Source organism: Pectinophora gossypiella, chromosome 13, assembly GCF_024362695.1.
Source record: "Pectinophora gossypiella chromosome 13, ilPecGoss1.1, whole genome shotgun sequence".
Taxonomy (NCBI): domain Eukaryota; kingdom Metazoa; phylum Arthropoda; class Insecta; order Lepidoptera; family Gelechiidae; genus Pectinophora; species Pectinophora gossypiella.
In genome coordinates this window covers 13,552,847-13,575,038 of record NC_065416.1, presented here as the reverse complement: position 1 = coordinate 13,575,038, position 22,192 = coordinate 13,552,847, and the positions used below count along the sequence as shown (strand labels likewise).

The window sequence follows — 22,192 nt, the reverse complement described above, 5'->3', positions numbered from 1 at the left end:
AATGATGACAGCAACTGTCAAAAGTTGGAATTAATTGTAATGGCAACACCTTGTCTTTTTCTTTTGACGTAAAGGGAGAATGTGAGTTTCGCTAAATTTTATGGAAATAATCTATTAAAATCTGTGATAAAACATAATAATTGTAGTGAATATCTCAGTTGTCGTTAAGTTTGTGATTTAGACTGTATAATACCGTAAATATTTTTTGGAATACTTGGATAATTTATCGACAAAACTAAAATTGTAGTCGATGTTGTTCTCACAGTTTATAGTGGCTGTTTTGCAAGTTATAAAGTTTCTGTTGCACGGAAGCACTTCGTTTAGCGGGTTATAGTGAGAAGATATCCCATTTATGCTATTCCAAGGTTTATAGAACATGTAAATATTACCGTGAGTACACTTTTGAAGGTTAGTTTTGTTGTTCACAGATTCACCCAAAATGGGTAAGATTATGAAGCCAGGGAAGGTGGTGCTGGTCCTCAGTGGCCGGTACGCCGGTCGCAAGGCCATCGTCGTTAAAAATTACGACGAGGGGACGTCAGACAAGCCCTACGGCCATGCCTTCGTCGCCGGTATCGATAGATATCCCCGCAAAGTCCACAAGAGGATGGGCAAAAACAAAATCCACAAGCGCTCCAAAGTCAAGCCCTTCGTCAAGGTAAGAGTTTAGTGTTTTTGTTGATATAACCTCTTAAGCTTCATCAAAACAAGTGTCATAGAAAATGTGGTGTGGTGATCTAGTGTGCTTGAAGAACTTTTTGGTTATAGTGTTTACAGTGACTCTTCAGGTTAATAGTCCCAATTAGAAGTGAAACATGTGAAAATTAGGAATTTTGAAGACTAGTTAACAATATCAAGTTGTTCTTAGTGTTACTCTGTACAGGTTATGATGGCTTACTTTGTGCTGCAGTAGTTAGCCCAACAAAACGTCAATATGTTCTTTAGTGTACTCTACAGTAAACTAAATGTGTATAACTATGATTTTGAAAGATCTATTGCAGTAGTAATTTTTATATTTAAAAAAATATAATAGTATTTCATTTACTAGTCCACAGTTGCTCTGTGCTCAGTTTTTTTTATCCAATTGCTACTAAGCTTGATTTTACAGATGTAAAAGTAAAAGTTGGCCCTTGTAAACTTTGTTTACCATAAGATTAGTCTTCATAAGAAATTAATGTCATGTTGCACAATTGATTGGTGTCTGATTGTTTAAATGTAGTTCTGTGCAATAAAGTATATTTGATTTGATTTGATACGTGGTTGGGATATATTCATACTACAATTAAGGTAGATTCTTCTTCTATCATGTGGGTTGTAAGGTTGATTATCAACTTCATCAACCCTGGTCTCAGGGTTACTATTGAGCCGCCAAAGGCCCCTGACATGACTCTTGTAACAACTACGTATATACATCAGTAAGTAGTAATTGGGACCAACAGTTTAACATGCCTTCCGAAGCACGGATACTCTTACTTTCGGACAATCAGGTGATCAGCCTGTAATTTCCTAACCAAACTAGGGATCACAAAGTGATTTTTGTGTTATGTCCCTGCTGGGATTCAAACCCAGGACCTTCGGATTAAGGTAGCTTATAAGGGTATATTAATTATGGATTGTCATCTTGAAAGGATAACTTGGCATCTCTTCTCAAGCTTCTAAATGTAGCACCAAGCAGCCAAGCCCAAATCAAGCATATACTTTGACTAAATATATTTGTGTAGTTCCAGTTTCCTTTCCCTGATTCACCGAAATTAATTTACTTTTCTTTTTCAGGTCGTAAATTACAACCACCTCATGCCAACCCGCTACACTGTCGACATCAGTTTCGAGAAGTTCAGCAAGAAAGACCTGAAGGACCCCTCAAAGCGCAAGAAGCTCCGTTTCAACACGAGGGTGCGCTTTGAAGAGAGATACAAGAGCGGGAAGAACAAGTGGTTCTTCCAGAAGCTTAGGTTCTAAGTACTAAATAAAATAAATTTACGCAAGTACAGAAGGTGTTTTTGTTCAAATTTTATTTATTTATTTATTTACACTAAGAGTTGGGAATCCCAACAGTAAGTGAAGAGTTAAAAAATGTAAGTTGCTCTTACAAAAACAGAATAACAGCCCATCCTAATATACTGGCCAGGCCGCTCATGGATGAGCACACACAACTAAGACTAAGAAGGAGGCTGCCGCAGGATCTAGCCAACTAAGGCCCAAAATAGGAAGCGACACTGGTCGCTTACCTAAAATGATACCTATACACCACAAGAAGTGCTTATTATCCAAGGGTGATAGATTGCGCGCAAAAAAGGGGTTAAAAAAATAATTATTTATGGGCATACAGTTTATAATAACATGTGCATGTCATGCATGTCTTTAACTTGTTAAATTTTTTTTAGATTACCTTATGTAATTTCTTAACTGAAAGCTCCGAGATGTGTGTACTTAGTTCATCTTGCAATGGATGTCCTGAGGCTCTAGGTACCTTGGAATAGTTGTTAGTTTGTTAATTTCTTAACACATTCATGTCATTACCATTAGTTTTTATAACTTGTGATTATTTCAATGGCATGCTAAGTGCAGAAATATACTTGGTTTTTTTTTGATAGCAGGATTTTTCTAAATGCTAATTTTCTCTTTGGAAATATTTGCTTATGAAGTAAAATAAAACCACTACATTTATTATATAATTATCCTTTTTTATTAATATTTAATAAATTATTTACTCTTATGCAGTCTAATCTGATATAAGCTTTAAATTATAATTATACAGAAGTTATTTAACAACTATGAGCTGCAATGCACATAATGGAAACATTAAATATTAACATGTCTCATGGCATAATTAAATTACTTATAATTACAAATGCAGACAAATAAATTCGACGATACAAAAGCTATTTATTGAATGAGAAAATAGGTTAAATGATTCCTTCATTGTAATGTATAATGCCACTGCAGGTAACATTTATACAAGCACCGTTCGATTTTTGAACGAAATTGTTGTGTTTTCAAAATTGTATTTGTTGTTTAAATTCGACTTATATAAGGCAGGCAAAGACCTGAGGACCATACAACCTTGACTTTAGTAATTTCAATGGCCCCGATTCCTGCAGACACCTAATTTTATTTTGATGATTGATAGCTGTTAATTATACAATGAATGAGCGAATTTATAACACGGTCAAATCAAATAGGGATCTCGCTTGTATACAACCCATTTGACGTGTCCTGTCAACTTAATTCTGTCGGGTTATTGGCCAATGTAATTTTTTTAGAGGGTTGTTTCAGATTTCTGCCTAAAATAGACGTGCGCCTGTTGATTGCTCGTCCCTTACCTTATCGGTAGAAAAGAAAATGACAGGTGTAACATAAAATTAGATGGTGTCTACAGAAATTAGCACCACTGCCGTCTTAAGACATGCCTAGGATGAGAAGACCTCACGTAACAGTGGCGACCTCTTGTGGTATGCTTAGGTGCTGTATGTTGTAGTGTAAATCTCAGTTCTGTTAGTTTATTTAACTGGAAATACAACGCATAGATCATAAAACAGCAAGACTATTAGGCTATAAACCCTGTTATTGAGATTTTAATATGTTATGGTGTAACATGGTCATTGAAAGTCTTCTATATTTCTGATACTTTTAGAGTATTTTATAATCTGTGGCTCTCTTTCTTATACAGTAGACCATAGACTAAGATGTTAAGCTAAGCGAATTGTCTAAATATATCTTTAGTCTATGGTCTTGTTCGATGTAACAGATTTCGCTATTGGAACATTAGATTTAAAAATGGAAAACGTCCTGTGATCGCCGTAACGTCTTCCAAATAATATACAAGCTATGCTCAGATGGTTCCAAAACTAATGGTAATGCTATCACGCAGTAGACAACTTGCCGATTCTTTCATCGAGTTTCTTTATCTCTTTCTGTAGACTGTCGATGTTGTGTGCAAACACCTGCAAAGGAGAATGGGTGAATGAATGTGGATATGCTTAAGACAATAAGACGTACGAGTTCAAGTAAAAATCGTTAGATGTGGCACACATTAAAACGTGCAACTTGTTGGCAGCCAGAGCAAGACTTCTACCATTACACTTTAAGTTGGGGTCTTTCGATAGGTACCGAATGCGGGTAGTCAATATATTTTGGCATAGTGGCACCATCTAGCGCATTTCGGAAGTTGTCGGCACACGATGAAATCACCGTAGAGCCAAAAATCTTTTACCGTATGCCATTTAATGCGTAAGTGCGAGCGAGACAGATAATCCGCGCGTCCATGTGGGAACAGAATAGGGGGTGAGGTCAACGCCCGATACGAATTGGTACGGATTTGAATCTGCGAGAAGTAAGAGGCAAGAGTTCTACCAACCGGGCTGGACAAGGGGAGGAGAATGAGAGATTAAAAAGTTACTGACCTCTTGGACTCCTTGCAGCAGCTCCTTGTTGTTCTGGACTCCACTTGCGATGGTACTCTGAAGCGTCTCTAACTCAGTTAGTGACTTGCCAAAGTTGCTCGCTGTAATACATTCAAAATCATTAATTTATATAACGTTGCCTTAACATACTACTACTAACATTTAAAAAGGCACTAAAATTTTCATTAATTCTCCGACAGGAAAATCCACTTGATATGGACAGAATCGTGGTCTGAATCATCCCCCTCAGTATTTGTTACGATATCACTAACACCTTATCACTTGTATGAGACTACTTGTAACTCAGAGTCATGGTCTGAATCACACCCTCAGTATTCGTTACGATGTCACTAACACCCTGTATAGGTATAAATGCTTGATATTATCTGGGGGGGGGGGGGGGTATATAAAACGCCAAATCGAAGCAATTCATCTAAAAATCAATTTTGCTATTTGACATTTGGTTGCATTGCGCAATATTTTTATATGTGCAAATGTCAAATTGCAATATTGCTTTTTAGATGAATTGCTTTGATGTGGCCATTTTAACCCCCCAGATATGGTATAGAATTATGCAGTTACCTATATTGCTTGCTTATGTTTATTTTGATCAGAATAATAATGGGTGGAAGATGTGTTGTGCCTGGGTAATAACAAGGGTCATCATTTATACCCAAAAACAAAGATAAAACATGCGTACGTCTATTATCCATAAAATATAATGACGAAATAATTACCTTGATTATGCAACGCTTCTAACGCCTCCATGCGTTCTAGAATCTCGGAATGTGATATGCCCTCTATCTGCTTCAAAAGTTTGTGTAGCTCGTTCACCTGTGACAAAGTGAGAATATGAATCCACACACGCAACAGCCTTCATGGTCTAGTGGTTAGAGCGTTGGGCCTCCGATTTTCAGGTCCGCGTTCCATTCCCAGGGGCATTATGGAAATCACGTTCACAGTGAATTTGTACAGAAATCTACAAAGATGACGTCATCAATATACGTGGCCAAATGTCGCACTCCTTATAACACAAATTTAATCTAATTTTAGTTTAATAGCTCTTATACTAGTGCTATCCTTCACTTACAATAGACAAGAAAGAGATGGGAGATATTTTTAGTCCTGACAAATTAAGTTGGTGGTTGCCCACATCGGCACCATTAAAATTCGAAATTTATTAAAATATAATAAAAATAATGATACTTATACTGACTGGCTTATTATTATTGTTTGTCATTTCCATATCTCGGGACTATGGAGTCCCGGAGTTTTGGAAGGCGTAATAGCCCTCAATGTCCCACTGCAGGGCAAAGGCCTCTCCTCCCTGTCCCCAGCTACTACTACTGCTACTGGCTTATCTACGTATATATTTATCTTTGATCGAGTCACCTAGCCTATTAGGAATGTAGTCGCGAGGTTGTGCTTACCTTCTCGTTGAGTTCGGGGTCGGGCTTGCCGGCGTGCTTGAGCGCGTCGACGCTGGCCAGCAGCTGCTGCGCGCGCGCCTCGGCCGCGGCCAGCTCGGCCGGCCGCAGCAGCGCCGCCGCCGCCGCCAGCGACGCCGCCGCGCCGCATAGCGTCGCCTGCCACACACAATCACTCATACCAACAAGGGAAGAATGCAGAAATGCCCTCATCATTAAATAACTTGTAATGTACCCTCATTGATTTAAAAGATGTGTTGCTGTTGCAGTTTCTTGTCATTTCTTCTCCTCAGCCATAACACCTTGCGAAATGACGTAAATTCAAAAATGTTACATTGACCTTCAACAAGTTTATCCATGATAAACGTTGAATAAATGATTCTGATTTCTGATTAAATTAACGGCCTCTGTGGTCCAGCGGTTGACGCGATCCGGAGTTCCCGGGTTCGTATCCCGGTGAGGACATATCACAATAATCACTTTGGTTACATTATAGGATGATCACTCTAATGTCCGTAAGTAAAATGGTCCGTGCTTCGGGAGGCATACGATAGAAGAAGAAACACTAAATTATACACGACGTTATAACTAACACTCTCATTCACGTCGGTGCGGCATTTTTAGCTGGACTGCTACATCGATTTACTCCGTTCATCATCATCAGCCGTACGACGCCCACTGCTGGGCATAGGCCTCCCCCAAGGATCTCCACGATGATCGGTCCTGCGCTGCCCGCATCCAGCGGCTTCCCGCGACCTTCACCAGATCGTCGGTCCACCATATAGCGGGCCTACCCACTGAGCGTCGTCCGACACGTGGTCGCCATTCTAGAACCTTTCCGCCCCAGCGGCCATCGGTTCTCCTCGCTACTCCGTTCATTGCGTAGTAACTTAAGTGCTAGTTGCGGTTGCGCGATACTTAAGACGCAATGGATGACGTGGAACTCTGTGCATACATTATTATATACGTATATAAAGATCTACATCATATCAAGTATATATTAAAAATATAAACATTGTTTAATAAGATTATTAGGCTGTAGATAGGGTTGTGGTATTGTGTGTGTGTGTGTGTGTGTGTGTGTGTGTGTGTGTGTGTGAAGTTTATACAAAGGTTATTATGTGTGACATGACCAATGAACTTACTTTGCCAGTAACGGTTTGTAATCTCCTGAAGGCTTCCTCGTCTCTCACGCCGGCTGCTTGTTCTAATTTATGTAACCTGAAAACAACATCACAAGTCTTATACTTATAGAAAGTAAGACGATCCGTGGTTCGGAAGGCACGTTAAGCCGTTGGTCCCGGTTACTACTTACTGATGTAAGTACGTAGTCGTTACATGAGTCATGTCAGGGGCGGCTCAATAGTAACCCTGTCAAGGTTGGTCCACCTCAAAACTCACACGATAGACCCGACGAAATAATTCCAATGGCTGGAAACACTAAGACCTGGACCAGATTAGTGCACAACAAAGAAGAATGTAATAGAGAAATGGGGAGGCCTTTGCCCGAAGGCACACAGATTTGGTTATTGTGGATTAAGGAAAAACTTTAAAATGTAACTTGTATTATCACTAGATAGTATAAAACAAAGTCGCTTTTCCTGTCCCTATATCCCTATGTACACTTACATCTTTAAAACTACGCAACGGATTTTGATGCGGTTTTTTTTAATAAATAGAGGGATACAAGAGGAAGGTTTATATGTATCATAACATCCATTAAATAGTGGAGAAATACTGTTATTTTTGAGGTTTTAATGTGATGTCGTAAATAATTTCTTTTTTTCCTCAGCATTGCACCCGAGCGAAGCCGGCGCGGGTAACTAGTATTATATATAGCTGGAAACCTATTGCATGACTGACATAGTTATTCTCCCAGAAGGAGCGTCGCGGGGTGAATTTCTGATATAAGGCTATTAATAAATAAAAGTCTGACCTGTGTTCTAATTGTGCTATCCTGGTAGTTTGTGCTAGATTCACGTCAGGTTTCAACTTCAAATGTGCTGTCACCACTTCACCTTGCTTTTTCTTGCCACTTGCTAAATATTCTCTGAAACAATATATATTTTTGTGAGAAGAACACACCAAAAAATTTAAGCAAATTGGTTTCAACATTGAAACTTATAAACCATTTAAAAATATATATTTATAAGAAATTCTTAAAATGAAACCTCAACAAAGGTGACTCTTTCACTAACTTGTTGGAAGTAGCTCCTCCTTGTACATGACATGACTGTTAAGGGGCCGTCCATTAATCATGTGATGTTTTTTTTGGCATTTTTAACCCCCCCCCCCCACCCAAGTGATACATGATGAGGTCCAAGACTACCCCCTGTCCTAAATCACGTGTATTTTTAGTACCTACCAAAATAATTACACGTATCGCCGCTTTTCGGTTCAGTATCGTGCGTTTGCCGAAAAATAAATACTCGTGATATATTACTACACCCCCCCACCCCCTTATGATATTTCGTGATTTTGTCATGGACCCCCCCCTCTCGAGCCTCGCATGATTAATGGACGGCCCCTAAGTCAATTTTTTTTTTTCTGTAGCCTAGTTAGTGTCCCACTGCTGGGCAAAGGCCTCCCCCTTCGTTCTCCCAATTTTCAAATTCATGTTTGTATCACAAATGATTATCCCATGCTCAGCGGCGAAGGAAAACATCGTGAGGACACACTCATTCCCAAGAAATGCATTTTCGAAGGTATGTGACCTAACCTGCATTGGGCTAGTTTTCCCTTTGTGGCTTGGAAGGTCAGTCAATTTATTTGTGTAAAATAATGATTGTTCCTTACTTTAGTTTTTCAGCCTTAGGATCGATTTGTTCCCCTTCTTCCAACTTCAATTCTTCAAGCAACTTTTTAGTTGTATTTATCTGGGACGCTAGTTTCGAGAATTCGTCCTGAAATAATTTTATTATCAGTCACTACATAATACATACAGGGTGTTAGTGACACTGTAACGTAAACTTTGAGGGATGATGTCGCAAATGTATGTAACTGAAAATAATAAAAAAAAAAACACAATAAAACATGTGAATGTGATGGAAAATTCTACTTGATACTAACTCAGAATCATGAGCTGAATCATCCCCCTCAGTATTTCGTACGCTGTCACAAACACCCTGTATATACATACAGCACAATTACCAATAACAAGTTTACTAAGAAGAAAGGCTTAGCTTAAGCTCAAAAAATGCTATTAGTCTTTCTTAGCTAAAGCATAGAATAAAATAAAATTATGACTAAAGTTCAGGTATGTAAAAGTTAAGCCTGTTTTTTTATTCTTACTTTATCAAAAAAGAAAGGAATATAAATCCAGTATTTTTCTAATGCAAATCATAGAGCATAATATAACACATACATAAACTCACGCCCGTAATCCCTAATGGGGTGGGCAGAGCCACAAGTAATCAAAGACAAACTTGCAGCCACTGTTGATACGATGTCGTAAGCTGGATATGATGAACCTTATGGTGATAAGGGATCAGCCTATCGCCCATAACATTAGTCCATCATGTTAGAGCATAATATAACATAAGCTCCTAATTGGGGTAGCCAGAGGTACATCCAAAACAATATTTACTTATTTATTTAATGGATCACTAACAGCTATGCACATTATAACATGTAATACAAACTGGATAAAAAAAAAAATTTAAGGAAAACATGAAACAGTAGGACTAGGGCCCTGTGCTGGGAGGTTTTGTGGCCACGTCTTTCCCTCAGCGTTACAGATTTCGATGTGGTAGTAGTTTTACTGCTAGTTACATAATATGTAATTTAATTTTTTGACGTTTGAAAAGCGCTAACTAAAAAGCCTATTTTGAAAAATAAATATTTTTGAATTTTTGAGTTAAGACAATTAAACAAAGTAAAACAGTACGAATTTGTAAGCCAATTACAAGTGAACAAAACATTTGTCATAAAAAAATCTGTTGAGACTAACTTCTCAGCATGATCTAAGTACCTACACCTCACCACTTTCTGTTAGATTATCTCATTATGTAGAAGTACAAAATAATATACAAATGCCCATACCTTTTCACTCTCAGTGGCTTTGTTCTGCTGCTCAGTGACCTGCTCCAGTAGTTCAGAGAACTCACAGCGGAGACGGTTGTATCGCTCCAGCACGCTCTCCGGCTCACCCTCAGCTGCCAACTCCCACTCCCCAGCTCTATTAGAAGACATGATTTAGATCACAATCATTATTTAAAGTAAGTAAACTTTAACAATCTTATAGTGAAACATTATAAGCCTAAGTGGTAGCCCAGTTGGTAGAAAGCTTCCCTCTCACTTTGAGGGCGCAATTTCGAATCGAGCACAGGCCTAAACCAGATTGTCGAATTTATTTTCGAATTCATGTTTGGATCATAAACAATTATCACATGCTCAATGGTGAAGGAAAACATTGTGAGGACACGCACATTCCCAAGAAATGCATTTTCGGAGGTATGTGACCTAACCTGCATTGGGCTAGTTTTCCGTTTGTGGCTTGGAAGGTCAGACAGACAGTTGCTTCTGTAAGCGGACCCTGTGAAAAACGGGATAATGATAGGGGAGATAATAGTGAAACATTACAAATTTAAAATTGGAATACCAACATAAAGTATTTTTTATTGTGAAGGCTAAAGCCTCAACTAGGATACCCTGTTATGGGTCAGACAATGTTTATAATATAAGTTAAATATTTACATGAATGTTTCTTGCTCTGCTCAGAATTACGTCAGAAATATCAGAAAAATCAAAAGCAAGGGTTGTGGGGAATGGATGGGAGATCACATACATGTAATGTGGGACAATGGGATGGAATACGCTTCAAAATTCAAGTACCTATACCCAATTCTAGTCTTTCTGCTCAATCTGTCTGAGAAATCCACGGTTCCAGTTAAGAATTTTCCTTTGAACTTGTTAAAAGAGTCCTTGACTGATAAATGCAGTTGTTCAATGCATTCATTCTCTTCTTCTTCATAGGGCTCCGGCTGGTCGGCCTCGGGCAGGTCGGCGGTCTCATACACATCGGGCTGGTCGTATGCCTAGAATACCAATGAGAAAAATAAAATCAATGCTCATCACTGTTGGCATGACTCACAAAGCACAATATCCACAACAATAAGACAGTACTACGCACAATTCCGGGAAGATTCTCATATTTCGGATCAGCCATGACTAGTTTCGACTATTGTTTTATAGTGAAACAAAATATTTAATTTAATTTTTCGTTTTCTTTCTCGGCGAAGCAAAATGACGTCACTCACTACATGCAATACTAATGTCAAAGGTGCTCTTTTGTCGTAATGTTATTGATAAAGTCATGTATAATAAAAAGTACATGTTGCTATAGTTACAGCTCTTTTGTTACTTTTGATTGCTTCCGTTACAGTCTCACAAAAACAACATGATTTTTGAAATCCATTTCACGCAGTATATCCATTTAGAGGTTGACTTACAATATTACTTTTTTGGCGAAAATACCATGGAAATACTTTCTAATCTGAACAGAGTCATCTATATTGTTTTTGAGGAACTGAGCGAAAGTCCCTCATTATATAAATTAAATTATAAAAAAAATGGGTATTGTATTGGAACGTTATAAGTTCGTTCTGAAATTATGTAACTACTTCATTCATAAAGTTTATTCTACTGTAGGTGCAGTTTATAATTTTGAATTATAATTTTTTTGTATTTTTGAACCAATTAAGGCATAAATGCCTTTTTTAAAAACTTAACTATATATTTATGTTTTGAATAGTTTTATTGCGTAAATTAACGGATTATTTCGTGGCCCCATCCTACTGTTTGTTTTGCTATTGGTACACGTCACAACGTCAAATCGTACTTTGACACTTATTTCTTCATTTTCGTGACTCACCGTTATTCTCGTCCAGATTTACCTACATATTCTGCAACAATTCCATCAGGAAGTTATTAGTTTCGGGTGCCGGCACACGTTTACAACAGTGCGTAACAAAAACACAGCATCATGAGTCTACAGTGGACGATCATCGCTACATTCCTGTACGCCGAAATAGCGTTCGTGCTACTCCTAAGTTTGCCGATCGCGAGTCCGTCACGATGGCAAAAGTTCTTCAGGTCGAAGTTCCTCGCTTACATAAGCGGGCAGGCGTCTATTTACTTCCTGGTGCTTATTGGTGTCTTGGTACTATGCCTGCTGGATGCCATCAGGGAGATGCAGAAGTACTCAAACATCGAGCCGGCGGAGCACACACATCTGGACGCTGAAATGCAAGGTAACATGCGTCTATTCCGCGCGCAGAGGAACTTCTACATTTCTGGGTTTGCTCTGTTCCTGCTGATTGTTATAAGGCGAATGGTGCAAATGATCTCTGAATTGGCGACTCTGTTGGCGCAATCCGAGGCTAACTTCCGCCAGGCGCAGAGTGCGTCTGTTGCAGCCAGGTCTCTGCTGGCTCAACAGGGGGCTGGCGACGAGGTGGCCAAGAAGGAGATTGAGGAGTTGAAGACTAAAGTATCGCAGCTAGAGAAAGATTTGGTGAGGGAGAAGAAGGACAAAGAAGCTGTGAAATCACAAGCGGAGAGCCTGAACAAGGAGTATGATAGACTGGCCGAGGAACACAGCAAGTTGCAGAAGAAGCTCACAGTGGCTGGTGGAGACAAGAAGGATGAATAAGTGCTGTTTAGGGTTTTGATCATAGTATTTTCTCATTTTATCAATTTAAACTTAATCTATAATCTTTTAAAACAGGATATGCGTAATATACAGCATGTCTTGAAATGGACAGCAACAGTCAAAATGAAAATAATATCAGATCTAAAAAAAAACTACCAACTTTACATACTAACCATCATGCACCTACCATACCTTTAAAAGTTGTTGGTCTTTTATATGATTAATGTACCTTTGAATTTAAATACTTGTTGTGTGCAGGACACTCTGTATACAGATAAGAGTCTTATAATTACGTTGTCTTATCAAAAATAGCTCTTATTAATTGCATGTATTTACCTATGATGTAATATGTCCTTCAAGTGATTCATTCATATGCTTTGAACAAACTGCTTTAAGCATTTAAAATGCGAACTATTTGCATTATAGTTGTAAGTAAACAGAATCATCATTTAAAAAGAGAAATAAAAGCCTAATTAAAAATAAAAACCCAAATAAAAAAACAAAGCATCATTTGGCCAGTTACTTCTTAAGATTTAAGCCAGATTGTAGCTAATTATACTATATATAGCTGCAAACCCACTGACTGACTGACTGACTGACTGACTCACTCACTCACTCACTGACATAATTGTTCTCCCAGAAGGAGCGTCGGGGGGTAAAAATGATGTATGGGGGATGTGATCAAGATATTCCGATGAGTATGGGAAAACTTCCAGATCTTGGAAAACTGCTCCGCATCAGGGAGACACCCTACCGTCTGGCAAAACTATCGCACCTGGAACGATTCTTTTTTCACGAAACCTATTAAAATCTTGGTCAAATTCTATCGTGGGTGAAAAAAAATCAAAATGGCGGATAAACAAGATGGCCGCCATACAAATTTTTGTTTTTCAAGAAAATGTCTTGGGGGTAAAAACTGTGTACGGAGGTGTAATCGGAACGTCTTGTTGAGTATGGAAATACTGCTAGATCTTCGAAAACTGCTCCGCATCAGGGAGACACCCTACGGCCTGGCAAAACTATAGCACCTAGAACTTTTTGGTTTTCACAAGACATATTTAAACCTTGGTCAAATTCAATTGGCAGTGAAAAAAAATCAAAATGGCGGAAAAACAAGATGGCCGCCATACAAAATTTTCGTTTTTCTCGAAAATGCCTCGGGGTGAATGTGATGTAAGAGTGATGAGATCAAAATGTCATATTGAGTATGGAAATACTTCCCGACCTTCAAAAACTGCTCCTCATCAGGGCGGCACCCTACAGCCTGGGAAAACTATCGCACCTGGAACGATTCTTTTTTCACCAAACCTAATAAAATCTTGGTCAAATTTTATCGCCGGTAAAAAAAAATCAAGATGGCCGAAAAACAAGATGGCCGCCATACAAATTTTTGTTTTTACAGAAAATGTCTCGGATGTAAAAACGATGTATAGGGGTGTTATGGGAACGTCTTGTTGAGTATGGAAATACTGCTAGATCTTCGAAAACTGCTCCGCATCAGGGGTCACCCTACGGCCTGGCAAAACCATAGCACCTAGAACTTTTTTGATTTCACGAGACCAATTCAAGTCTTGGTCAAATTCTATCGCGGTAAAAAAATGGCGGTAAAACAAGACACGCGAGCAGCTTGCTGCGAGCGAACCACGCGACATCTAGACTAAATGGCCGAAAAACAAGATGGCCGCCATACAAATTTTTGTTTTTCCAGAAAATGTCTCAGGGGTAAAAATGATGTATAGGAATGTGATCGGAACGTCATGTCGAGTATGAAAATACGTCTGGGTTTTCGATAGCTGCTCCGCATCAAGGAGACACCCTACAGCCTGGCGAAACTATCGCACCTGGAAATTTTTGGTTTTCATAAAACCTATTTAAATCTTGGTCAAATTTTATTGCCGGTGAAAAAAAATAAAATGGCGGAAAATCAAGATGGCCGCCATACAAAATTTTCGTTTTTCCAGAAAATGTCTCAGAGGTAAAAATGATGTATTGGGGTGTGATCGGAACGTCATCTTGGAAAACTGCTCCGCATCAGGGGTCACCCTACGGCCTGGCAAAACTATCGCACCTGGAACTTTTTTATTTTCACGAAACCTATTTAAATCTTGGTCAAATTTTATCGCGGGTGAAAAAAAACAAAATGGCCGAAAAACAAGATGGCCGCCATACAAATTTTTGTTTTTCCAGAAAATGTCTCAGAGCTAAAATTGATGTATAGGGGTGTGATGGGAACGTCATCTTGGAAAACTGCTCCGCATCAGGGAGACACCCTACGGCCTGGCAAAACTATAGCACCTAGAACGTTTTTGATTTCACGAGACCTATTTAAGTCTTGGTCAAATTCTATACAAAGCTTCGAACTAATACAGGACACGCGAGCAGCTTGCTGCGAGCGAACCACGCGAAATCTAGTTCTATTTATAACCTTGGAATTTGTCCATAGTGTTGAGAATGATTTTTTTTTACTACAAAATATGTATGTATTAACAATAAGTGCCAGTCATATAATTGTTTGATAATATCTTGTTTGTCAAGCAAGCATTTATTTCTAGGATTGTTTTTTTAGTTAGATGTTTAATGATTTGTCATTTCATGTATTCTTCAAAATCTTAAGTTTTATATGCACATTTGATATTGGTAGTCATTTGGGAATTCATTTTGTAATTGGAGTCTAGTTAGGTTAATAATTTTTGTTATTAGTGTAAGAATTTGTTGTGAGACATCGAATATGCATATAAAATGTTAATGTGTGGTGTATTTTGTTTATAAAATTGAGGTGTGTGTGGGTATTATATATTCAGGGCACTTCATTTATCCAACAGTTGTCAACCATTATTTAATAAATTTACTTTTTTTTAAATTGTATAGTTTTTTGTCTGTAGAATAATGCAACCCAATATAAAAGTTGATTTTAAATTATGTATATTTTGCAATAGGAATATATATGAATAAACAATTATAAACTTTGTTATAAAGAAATAACATCAGAATAATACACTAAAAATTACATATTAGGGTATTTTTTTTACTGCAGTGCAATCTGCTATTGTGTGAATGGGGTCATAGAGTCTATACTATTGTATTTAAGAACTGGGGGGTTAAAATGGCCACATCGAAACAATTCATCTAAGAAAGCAATATTGCAATTTGACATTTGCGCATATAAAAGTAAGTGCGCAATGCAAACAAATGTCAAAGAGCTGCTTTCTTAGATGAATTGCTTCGATGTGGCCATTTTAACCCCCCTGAACTTCATAATTTTTTGTCTGCCATCACAGTGTAGTTTAAAGAACATAAATATTACAGATGAATGAGTTCTTAATTAAATATGGACTTTGTCTTAGGCTGTTTAAAGGGTTGTTTTAAGTGCATAGATAATATTTATAACGTCATGCAATTTAATTTATATTGGTGTGTTGATAATATTAAAATTGTATTTTCCATATTTTGTCTTTTATTTTTAAAGGAAATAGGTATTTTAGGGTCAAAGCGCGCTATCGCGTCGTCGATTCTGCCGCGTGTGGTCGCTTTCTCTCGTTCTAGCAATTGACGGTTCTGAGCATGGTATAGGAAGACCAGGTATGCTCAATCCTATGACAAGCCGCCATTGCCAGCCCATTGATGACGTAAGTGTTACCATTCAATTGGTATATCTCCAACATTCCAAGGACGTAAATTATTGAAAATTAATTGATTTACTGACTAATGTATTTAATTACTATTATTTGTCACATATATAAAAATCATTAAAAGTGTACGTAAGTCTTTTAATAAAAGTACAAAAATTCCTTGCAAAGTAAATTAACAACATTGGTCGTGGGTAATTTTTTTAACGAAATGGCAACGCAGGGTGGGATGACGTCAGCTGGGCTAACCTTGAAATGTTAGCTGTCAGTTTTGAGCATACCTGGTTTTCCTGTACTATGGTTCTGAGTAACAGAAACGACTAGAAGGATAGAAAAGAAGCATAGAAATAGACGACGTGCTGAAAGATGTATTTTGATCCTTACAGAAGCGGAAATGACTAAAATTGGTTTCTGCCTACCCAAATTGGAAATATGCGCGACCTTTAAGTATGTCATCATCCCTGGCAGTTCGTACTTACATACCGTTCCGCGGGTTCTAGCTATACAGGGTGTTAATGACACACCTGTATGAACCAATCTTCTAAATCCGTGCAGTGGTTTAGGTTTGAATGAGTCTTCTTCTGCTTAAAGAAACTGCTAGCTCTGCTTGCTGTTCAAGGTTAGGTATTGCAAAGCTGAAGTGGCAGAGGGCAGGACATATAGCGAGGAGAACCGATGGCCGCTGGGGCGGAAGGGTTCTGGAATGGCGACCACGTGTCGGACGACGCTCAGTGGGTAGGCCCGCTACAAGGTCGACCGACGATCTGGTGAAGGTCGCGAGCAGCGCAGGACCCATCGTCGTGGAGATCCTTGGGGGAGGCCTATGCCCAGCAGTGGGCGTCGTACGGCTGATGATGATGAGTCTTCTTCTATCGTATGGGATTACCAACCCCCATCAACCCTGGTGTCAGGGTTATTATTGATCCGCCAAAGGCCCCTGACATGGTTCATGTAACGACTACTTACTTACATCGATAAATGGGAGCAAAGGCTTAACGTGCCTTCCGAAGCACGGATCATCTTACTTTCGGACAATCAGGTGAATGAGTAACAGACGTAATAAGTAATAATAACTAACTAACAGCACACATTATAAGAAATACAAAAATGTTTAGGTACCTACTTAAAACAATTTTATTTTCTAGAGAAAATCTCTCGTGTAGGTTATAAGGTCAATGACCCACATCATCAATCTTTCTGTCAGGGTTACTGTTGAGCCGCTGAAGGCCCCCGTAACGCATGTAATGACTACATACTTAAGTAAATAGTAGCTAGGAAGGAAGTACGGATCATCTTTCTTTCGGACAATTGGGTGATCAGCCTACAATGTCCTAACCGAACTAGGGATCACAATTTTTGGTCCCTACCGGCATTCGAACCGGGGACTTACGGATCGTGAGTACAACGCATAACCACTGGTCGGAGGCCGTTAGAAAAGAGGAAATTATATCCAAATAATCTGTTAATCATAAGATGACGCAATGGTCTGAAATATTATTCGATGAATTCTTCCAGCGTGGAAGTTACACGTCGAAGTTTTGACGTTGAATGTTGTTGCAACAAATAAGGATGAGAGTTATGAAATAATAATGTAATTATAATTGGTCGAAATTTCTGTGACGAACTTTCTGATGACTAAGTGGTAGATTATACCGTCTAATTAACTTCTCTGTTGAGAGTGCATACATATGAAATGATTATCGAAAGCAAAAAACATTAGGTACGTGCTGATTTTTTTTTATTGAAAAAGCTGACAAAGACATTTTTTTTTTTTTTTTGGTTTGGTTTTCCCCGAAGGGTAAGGCAAAGGGAACTATGCCCATACAGCCATGTCTGACGTATTTTTTTTTTCTTGATGATTAATGAAATGGTGAAAGGTGATGAATGATGATGATGAAACCTAAGCCCCCACCCTCGGAGTAGACTCCTACTCTGAACCCCAAACGAATTAACTCAAAAGTCCGCATAAACTTTTGAGCTATGAAGCGGCTTCCTAGCACGAAGCGAAAATAGGCAGATACACTTTGTTTATTGAATACTCCAATGTAATAACACTCGCGAATGTCTTCCGACTAACTTAATGCGATCATTAACCACAAAACACCACTTCGTATTAATTATTTAGATTATTCAATGAAGAAAGCAACTGTCCCGTTCCCGTTTCCCGCTAAAAAGCCGCTGACAAAGACATTTAAATAATAATGGAACGTAATATAACTGACATGTATAAAAAAAAAACCTAATAAGACCAAGGAGGCCAAAGACCAATTATCAAGGAGGCTGTCACGTCGTTGACATTCTCAAACTACTTTTACTTACCTAGTTTTAATTATTTTCCCTTCAATCTCAGTAGATCCATTCGCCAGATCCATCATAAAGATTTTAAACAAGTTTTGCGACTTACTTATGTAACAATAATCCCAACTATATAGCAGTTACCCTATCATTTTTACCCACAAACATCGGGTAAAGTGTAATTAATATTGGCAACACTAAATGTAACTGGTGAGAAAGGGTGACTAGCTGGAAGGGGCAAGTTGATAAAAGGCAGGTGTCCGGCCCAGAACGGTTCAGTCTGATACGACCACTAGGCTAGTGAAACCTATGCCCGATTTCTGTGCGATTTGATGAAATAAAACTGGAAGTTCTCCAGTGTGTTTTATTATCAAGTAAAGAGTCTTTCACTTAATTAAAAAAAAAACTATTTTTTTTAAATAAAATTTCAAACGGAATCATGTGTAAAATAATAAAATTAGAGATAAAGTTTAAATTATTTTAAATTACTATCTTAACTATTCCAGGCAACTCTCATTATTATGGTCTTAGCTGTACATAAGCAGAAAATGTACCCAACGTTCATCTCGGAGAAAACTTGGTATGGGAGTCGCGATCTCCAGGTAGTGGAGCATGAAGGACCGTGGAGCCACCGCCTTGGTAGGAAACCTTGCTGCTCATTTCCGGTAATCTGGATTCGCGTTTAAATACAATGATCGCATCATTTATATAGGTGTTAAGTATTTGATTGTCGTGCTATTCTTTCAACGGTAAAGTGTTTGCGCCGACGCAACACAGAGAGGGGTGTTATAAGTTTCATCCCTTTGTCTATGTATCGTAGCTCCAGAAAGGATGGATGGTTCGATTTCGATGCAGTTTTTTTCGTTTCTTCTATCGTGTGGGTTGTGAGGTGGATTACCAACCCCATCAACCCAGGTGTCTGGGTTATTATTGAGCCGCTATAGGCCCATGACATGACTCATGTAACGGCTACGTACTTACATCAGTAAGTAGTAACCAGGACCAACGGCTTAACGTGCCTTCTGAAGCACGGATCATCTTACTTTTGGACAATCAGGTGATCAGCCTGTAACGTCCTAACCAAACTAGGGATCACAAAGTCGCCGGGATTCGAACCCAGGACCCCGGATTGTGAGCACAACGCTCAACCACTAGCCCACGTTTTTTTCGTTTGGTAGGTGGTATTAGCGAGAAGGTTCTTAAAAATGATTAAAGGTTCCAGGGTCCGATGATGGCCAGGTGGTCATAGGAATTCGACAATAAAATGACGGAAGTCCCTCGAGTTTCGGCTTATTTAATTAGTCTTGTTAAGCACTTTGGCCTTAGGTAGTTGGTATTCAGCGTCTGATGATGACCAGGTGGTTATAGTATAAGAAGTCGACATTAAAATGACGCACGACCCCCGAACTTGGACTTGTTTGATTTGCCTTGATGAGAAATCTGGTCCGAGGTAGTTGTTGGTGGTTGGAATTCAGGGTCTGATAATGACCAGATGGCAATTTGTGCGGAACCCTTTGTGCGTGGTATGGTAATATGGTATGGTAATAACTTAAACAACCACGTCAAGTCCGCTACACACTTTACTGATCATAGCGCTACACTCATAGATTTAATACTCACTGATGCCGATACTCTGACTACTACGGTAAATCACATCCCGGATCTTGGGGCTCATGCCGCAATTTTCACAGAATTCAAAATTAAGAAGAAAAAAATTACACCTCAAGTAATTGTACAACGTCCGTTAAAATCCATTAATATGCCTCTGTTTGAGTCTGCTGTAAGTGCAGTCGATTGGTCATATATATCTTGTTTAGAGGATGTGAATGATATGGTGAGCCAATTGCAAAATCATATCTTACGAATTTTTAATGTTTTTGCACCAGAGAGACGCATAAGAATTTCAGGGAAAACGTTACCGTGGTTAACAAGTAATATAAGGTACCTTATGAATTTGCGAGATAAGGCTCACACTAAAGCAAAATTAACAGGAAATGACAATGATAAAGAATATTACAAATCTCTAAAACATTTAGTTATTACTAACACAGTAGCCGAAAAATCTGCATTTTTTAATGAAACGGTTAACAAAAACCTTAATAATGCAAAAACTCTCTGGAAAAATCTAAAATCCTCTACTTTACCTAATTTTAAAAACTCAGGAGACCTACCGGCTCATTTTAACAACCCGGACGACATTAATAAGCATTTTCTTAATGTTCCAGGCAGTGACAGGACCGATCTCTCCACTATGACGTATTACGAGTTTCATAAGCACAGTGATGCTATTTTTAAGCTTAGTCCAGTGCATGAAAATGTGGTAGCTAAGGCGATATTTGAAATCAAATCTAACGCCATGGGACATGATAATGTTTCTAGAGACATGTTCATTCTTACTTTACCGCAAACGCTTGGTGTCATTACAGCGATAATTAATAAATCAATTTTACGTGGCATTTTCCCCAATCAATGGAAAAATGCAATAGTACACCCTCTACCAAAAAAATCCAATGTAACTGATATTAAAGATTTGCGACCTATCAGTATTTTACCTTTTTTGTCCAAAATTATAGAAAAAATAGTCTACAACCAAGTATACAAATACTGCATTTCTTCAAACATCCTTCCTGAGCTTCAGTCTGGGTTTCGATCAAAGCGCAGTACCACAACAGCTCTTCTTGATGTAGTCGACAATCTTTTGCGTCACCAGGACTCAGGTATGGGTTCCATCTTGGTACTGCTTGATTTTTCGAGGGCTTTCGACTCCATAAATACGTCATTATTAATATCAAAACTGGCTTACTATGGATTCGAGTCTACAGCGGTCAAGTGGTTCAGCAACTATTTGGATGAGCGTCACCAAAAAGTGGTGATACGAAAACCAAACGGTGATCTTTTGCAATCCGATTATCAATTGGTTAAACGTGGAGTTCCGCAGGGATCTATATTAGGTCCGTTACTCTTCATTATTTATAGTTCCGATATTACTGATTGTATTCAATACAGCAAATATCATATTTATGCCGATGATCTGCAAATTTATGTCCCATGTGGACGTGATGATACGGTCGGAGCAGTTGATTCTCTTAATCAAGACCTGAATAGAGTTTTTGCCTGGAGCCAGAAAAATTGCCTTGTTTTGAATGCCTCTAAGTCCAAATTCATGATCATAGGTACGAAGCAGCAAACTAAACTACTAGAAGCTGCCAAACCTAAAGTATCCATAATGGGTACATCTCTTGACCAGGTATCGGAGGCGCGCAATCTCGGTTTAATTTTCGATTCACAATTGAGATTTGAGAATCATGTGGTTGAGTTGGCTCGTAATTGCTTTTACAGGTTAAAAGTTCTGTACCAAATTAGACCCTTTATTAGTACCGACATGAGAATTATGCTTTGTGAAACACTCGTTCTGTCAAAACTCAACTACAGTCTCACTGTTTATGGACCTTGTCTATACAAAAAAACTGAAAATATTATTCAGCGCGTTCAAAATGCCTGTGCACGTTTTTGTTTCCCCATTCCTCCTCGTACTCATATCACGCCTTTTCTTAACAAGTCGAATCTTCTCAATATGCATCACCGTCTGAGTCTATATTACGCATGTCAACTGCATGACATTGTTAGGTTTAAAGAGCCTCCTTATCTTTATAAAAATCTGTCCTGGCGGGAATCTGCGAGGTCTTGCTCAATAGCGATGCATATACCACGACACAGAACAGCCGCTTTCCGTGGTGGTTTTAGTTACCGAGCCAACAAATGTTGGAACGATATACCACCGCCTCTACG

The 22,192-nt window shown here is 38.6% G+C and overlaps 3 protein-coding genes across 5 annotated transcripts; 2 read left to right on the top strand and 1 right to left on the bottom strand.

Moving 5' to 3' along the window:
• Positions 1-17: 17 nt before the first annotated feature.
• Positions 18-1,993, top strand: LOC126372196 (60S ribosomal protein L27). Of its 2 annotated transcripts, none has more exons than XM_050017864.1 (3): positions 18-81; positions 429-658; positions 1,774-1,993. In XM_050017864.1, exons 2-3 carry the CDS (start codon positions 440-442, stop codon positions 1,957-1,959), a joined length of 405 nt encoding a protein of 134 aa, XP_049873821.1. In that variant the 5' UTR covers positions 18-81; positions 429-439; the 3' UTR covers positions 1,960-1,993. The 2 variants fall into 2 exon arrangements, with proteins under 2 accessions (XP_049873821.1, XP_049873820.1); XM_050017863.1 differs by having other exon boundaries at positions 73-194.
• Positions 1,994-2,663: 670 nt separating this feature from the next.
• LOC126372166 (dynactin subunit 2) lies at positions 2,664-11,098 on the bottom strand. 2 transcript variants are annotated; one of them, XM_050017807.1, is made up of 10 exons: positions 10,962-11,098; positions 10,664-10,866; positions 9,872-10,007; positions 8,627-8,733; positions 7,767-7,880; positions 6,976-7,051; positions 5,834-5,989; positions 5,141-5,237; positions 4,404-4,504; positions 2,664-3,944 (listed from the first exon to the last, which is right to left on the bottom strand). In XM_050017807.1, exons 1-10 carry the CDS (start codon positions 10,995-10,997, stop codon positions 3,864-3,866), a joined length of 1,107 nt encoding a protein of 368 aa, XP_049873764.1. In that variant the 5' UTR covers positions 10,998-11,098; the 3' UTR covers positions 2,664-3,863. The 2 variants fall into 2 exon arrangements, with proteins under 2 accessions (XP_049873764.1, XP_049873765.1); XM_050017808.1 differs by having other exon boundaries at positions 10,670-10,866.
• Positions 11,099-11,475: 377 nt separating this feature from the next.
• On the top strand, positions 11,476-13,040 carry LOC126372187 (B-cell receptor-associated protein 31). Its single transcript, XM_050017852.1, has one exon. The coding sequence runs from the start codon at positions 11,814-11,816 to the stop codon at positions 12,480-12,482; it is 669 nt and encodes a 222-aa protein (XP_049873809.1). The 5' UTR covers positions 11,476-11,813; the 3' UTR covers positions 12,483-13,040.
• Positions 13,041-22,192: the final 9,152 nt, after the last annotated feature.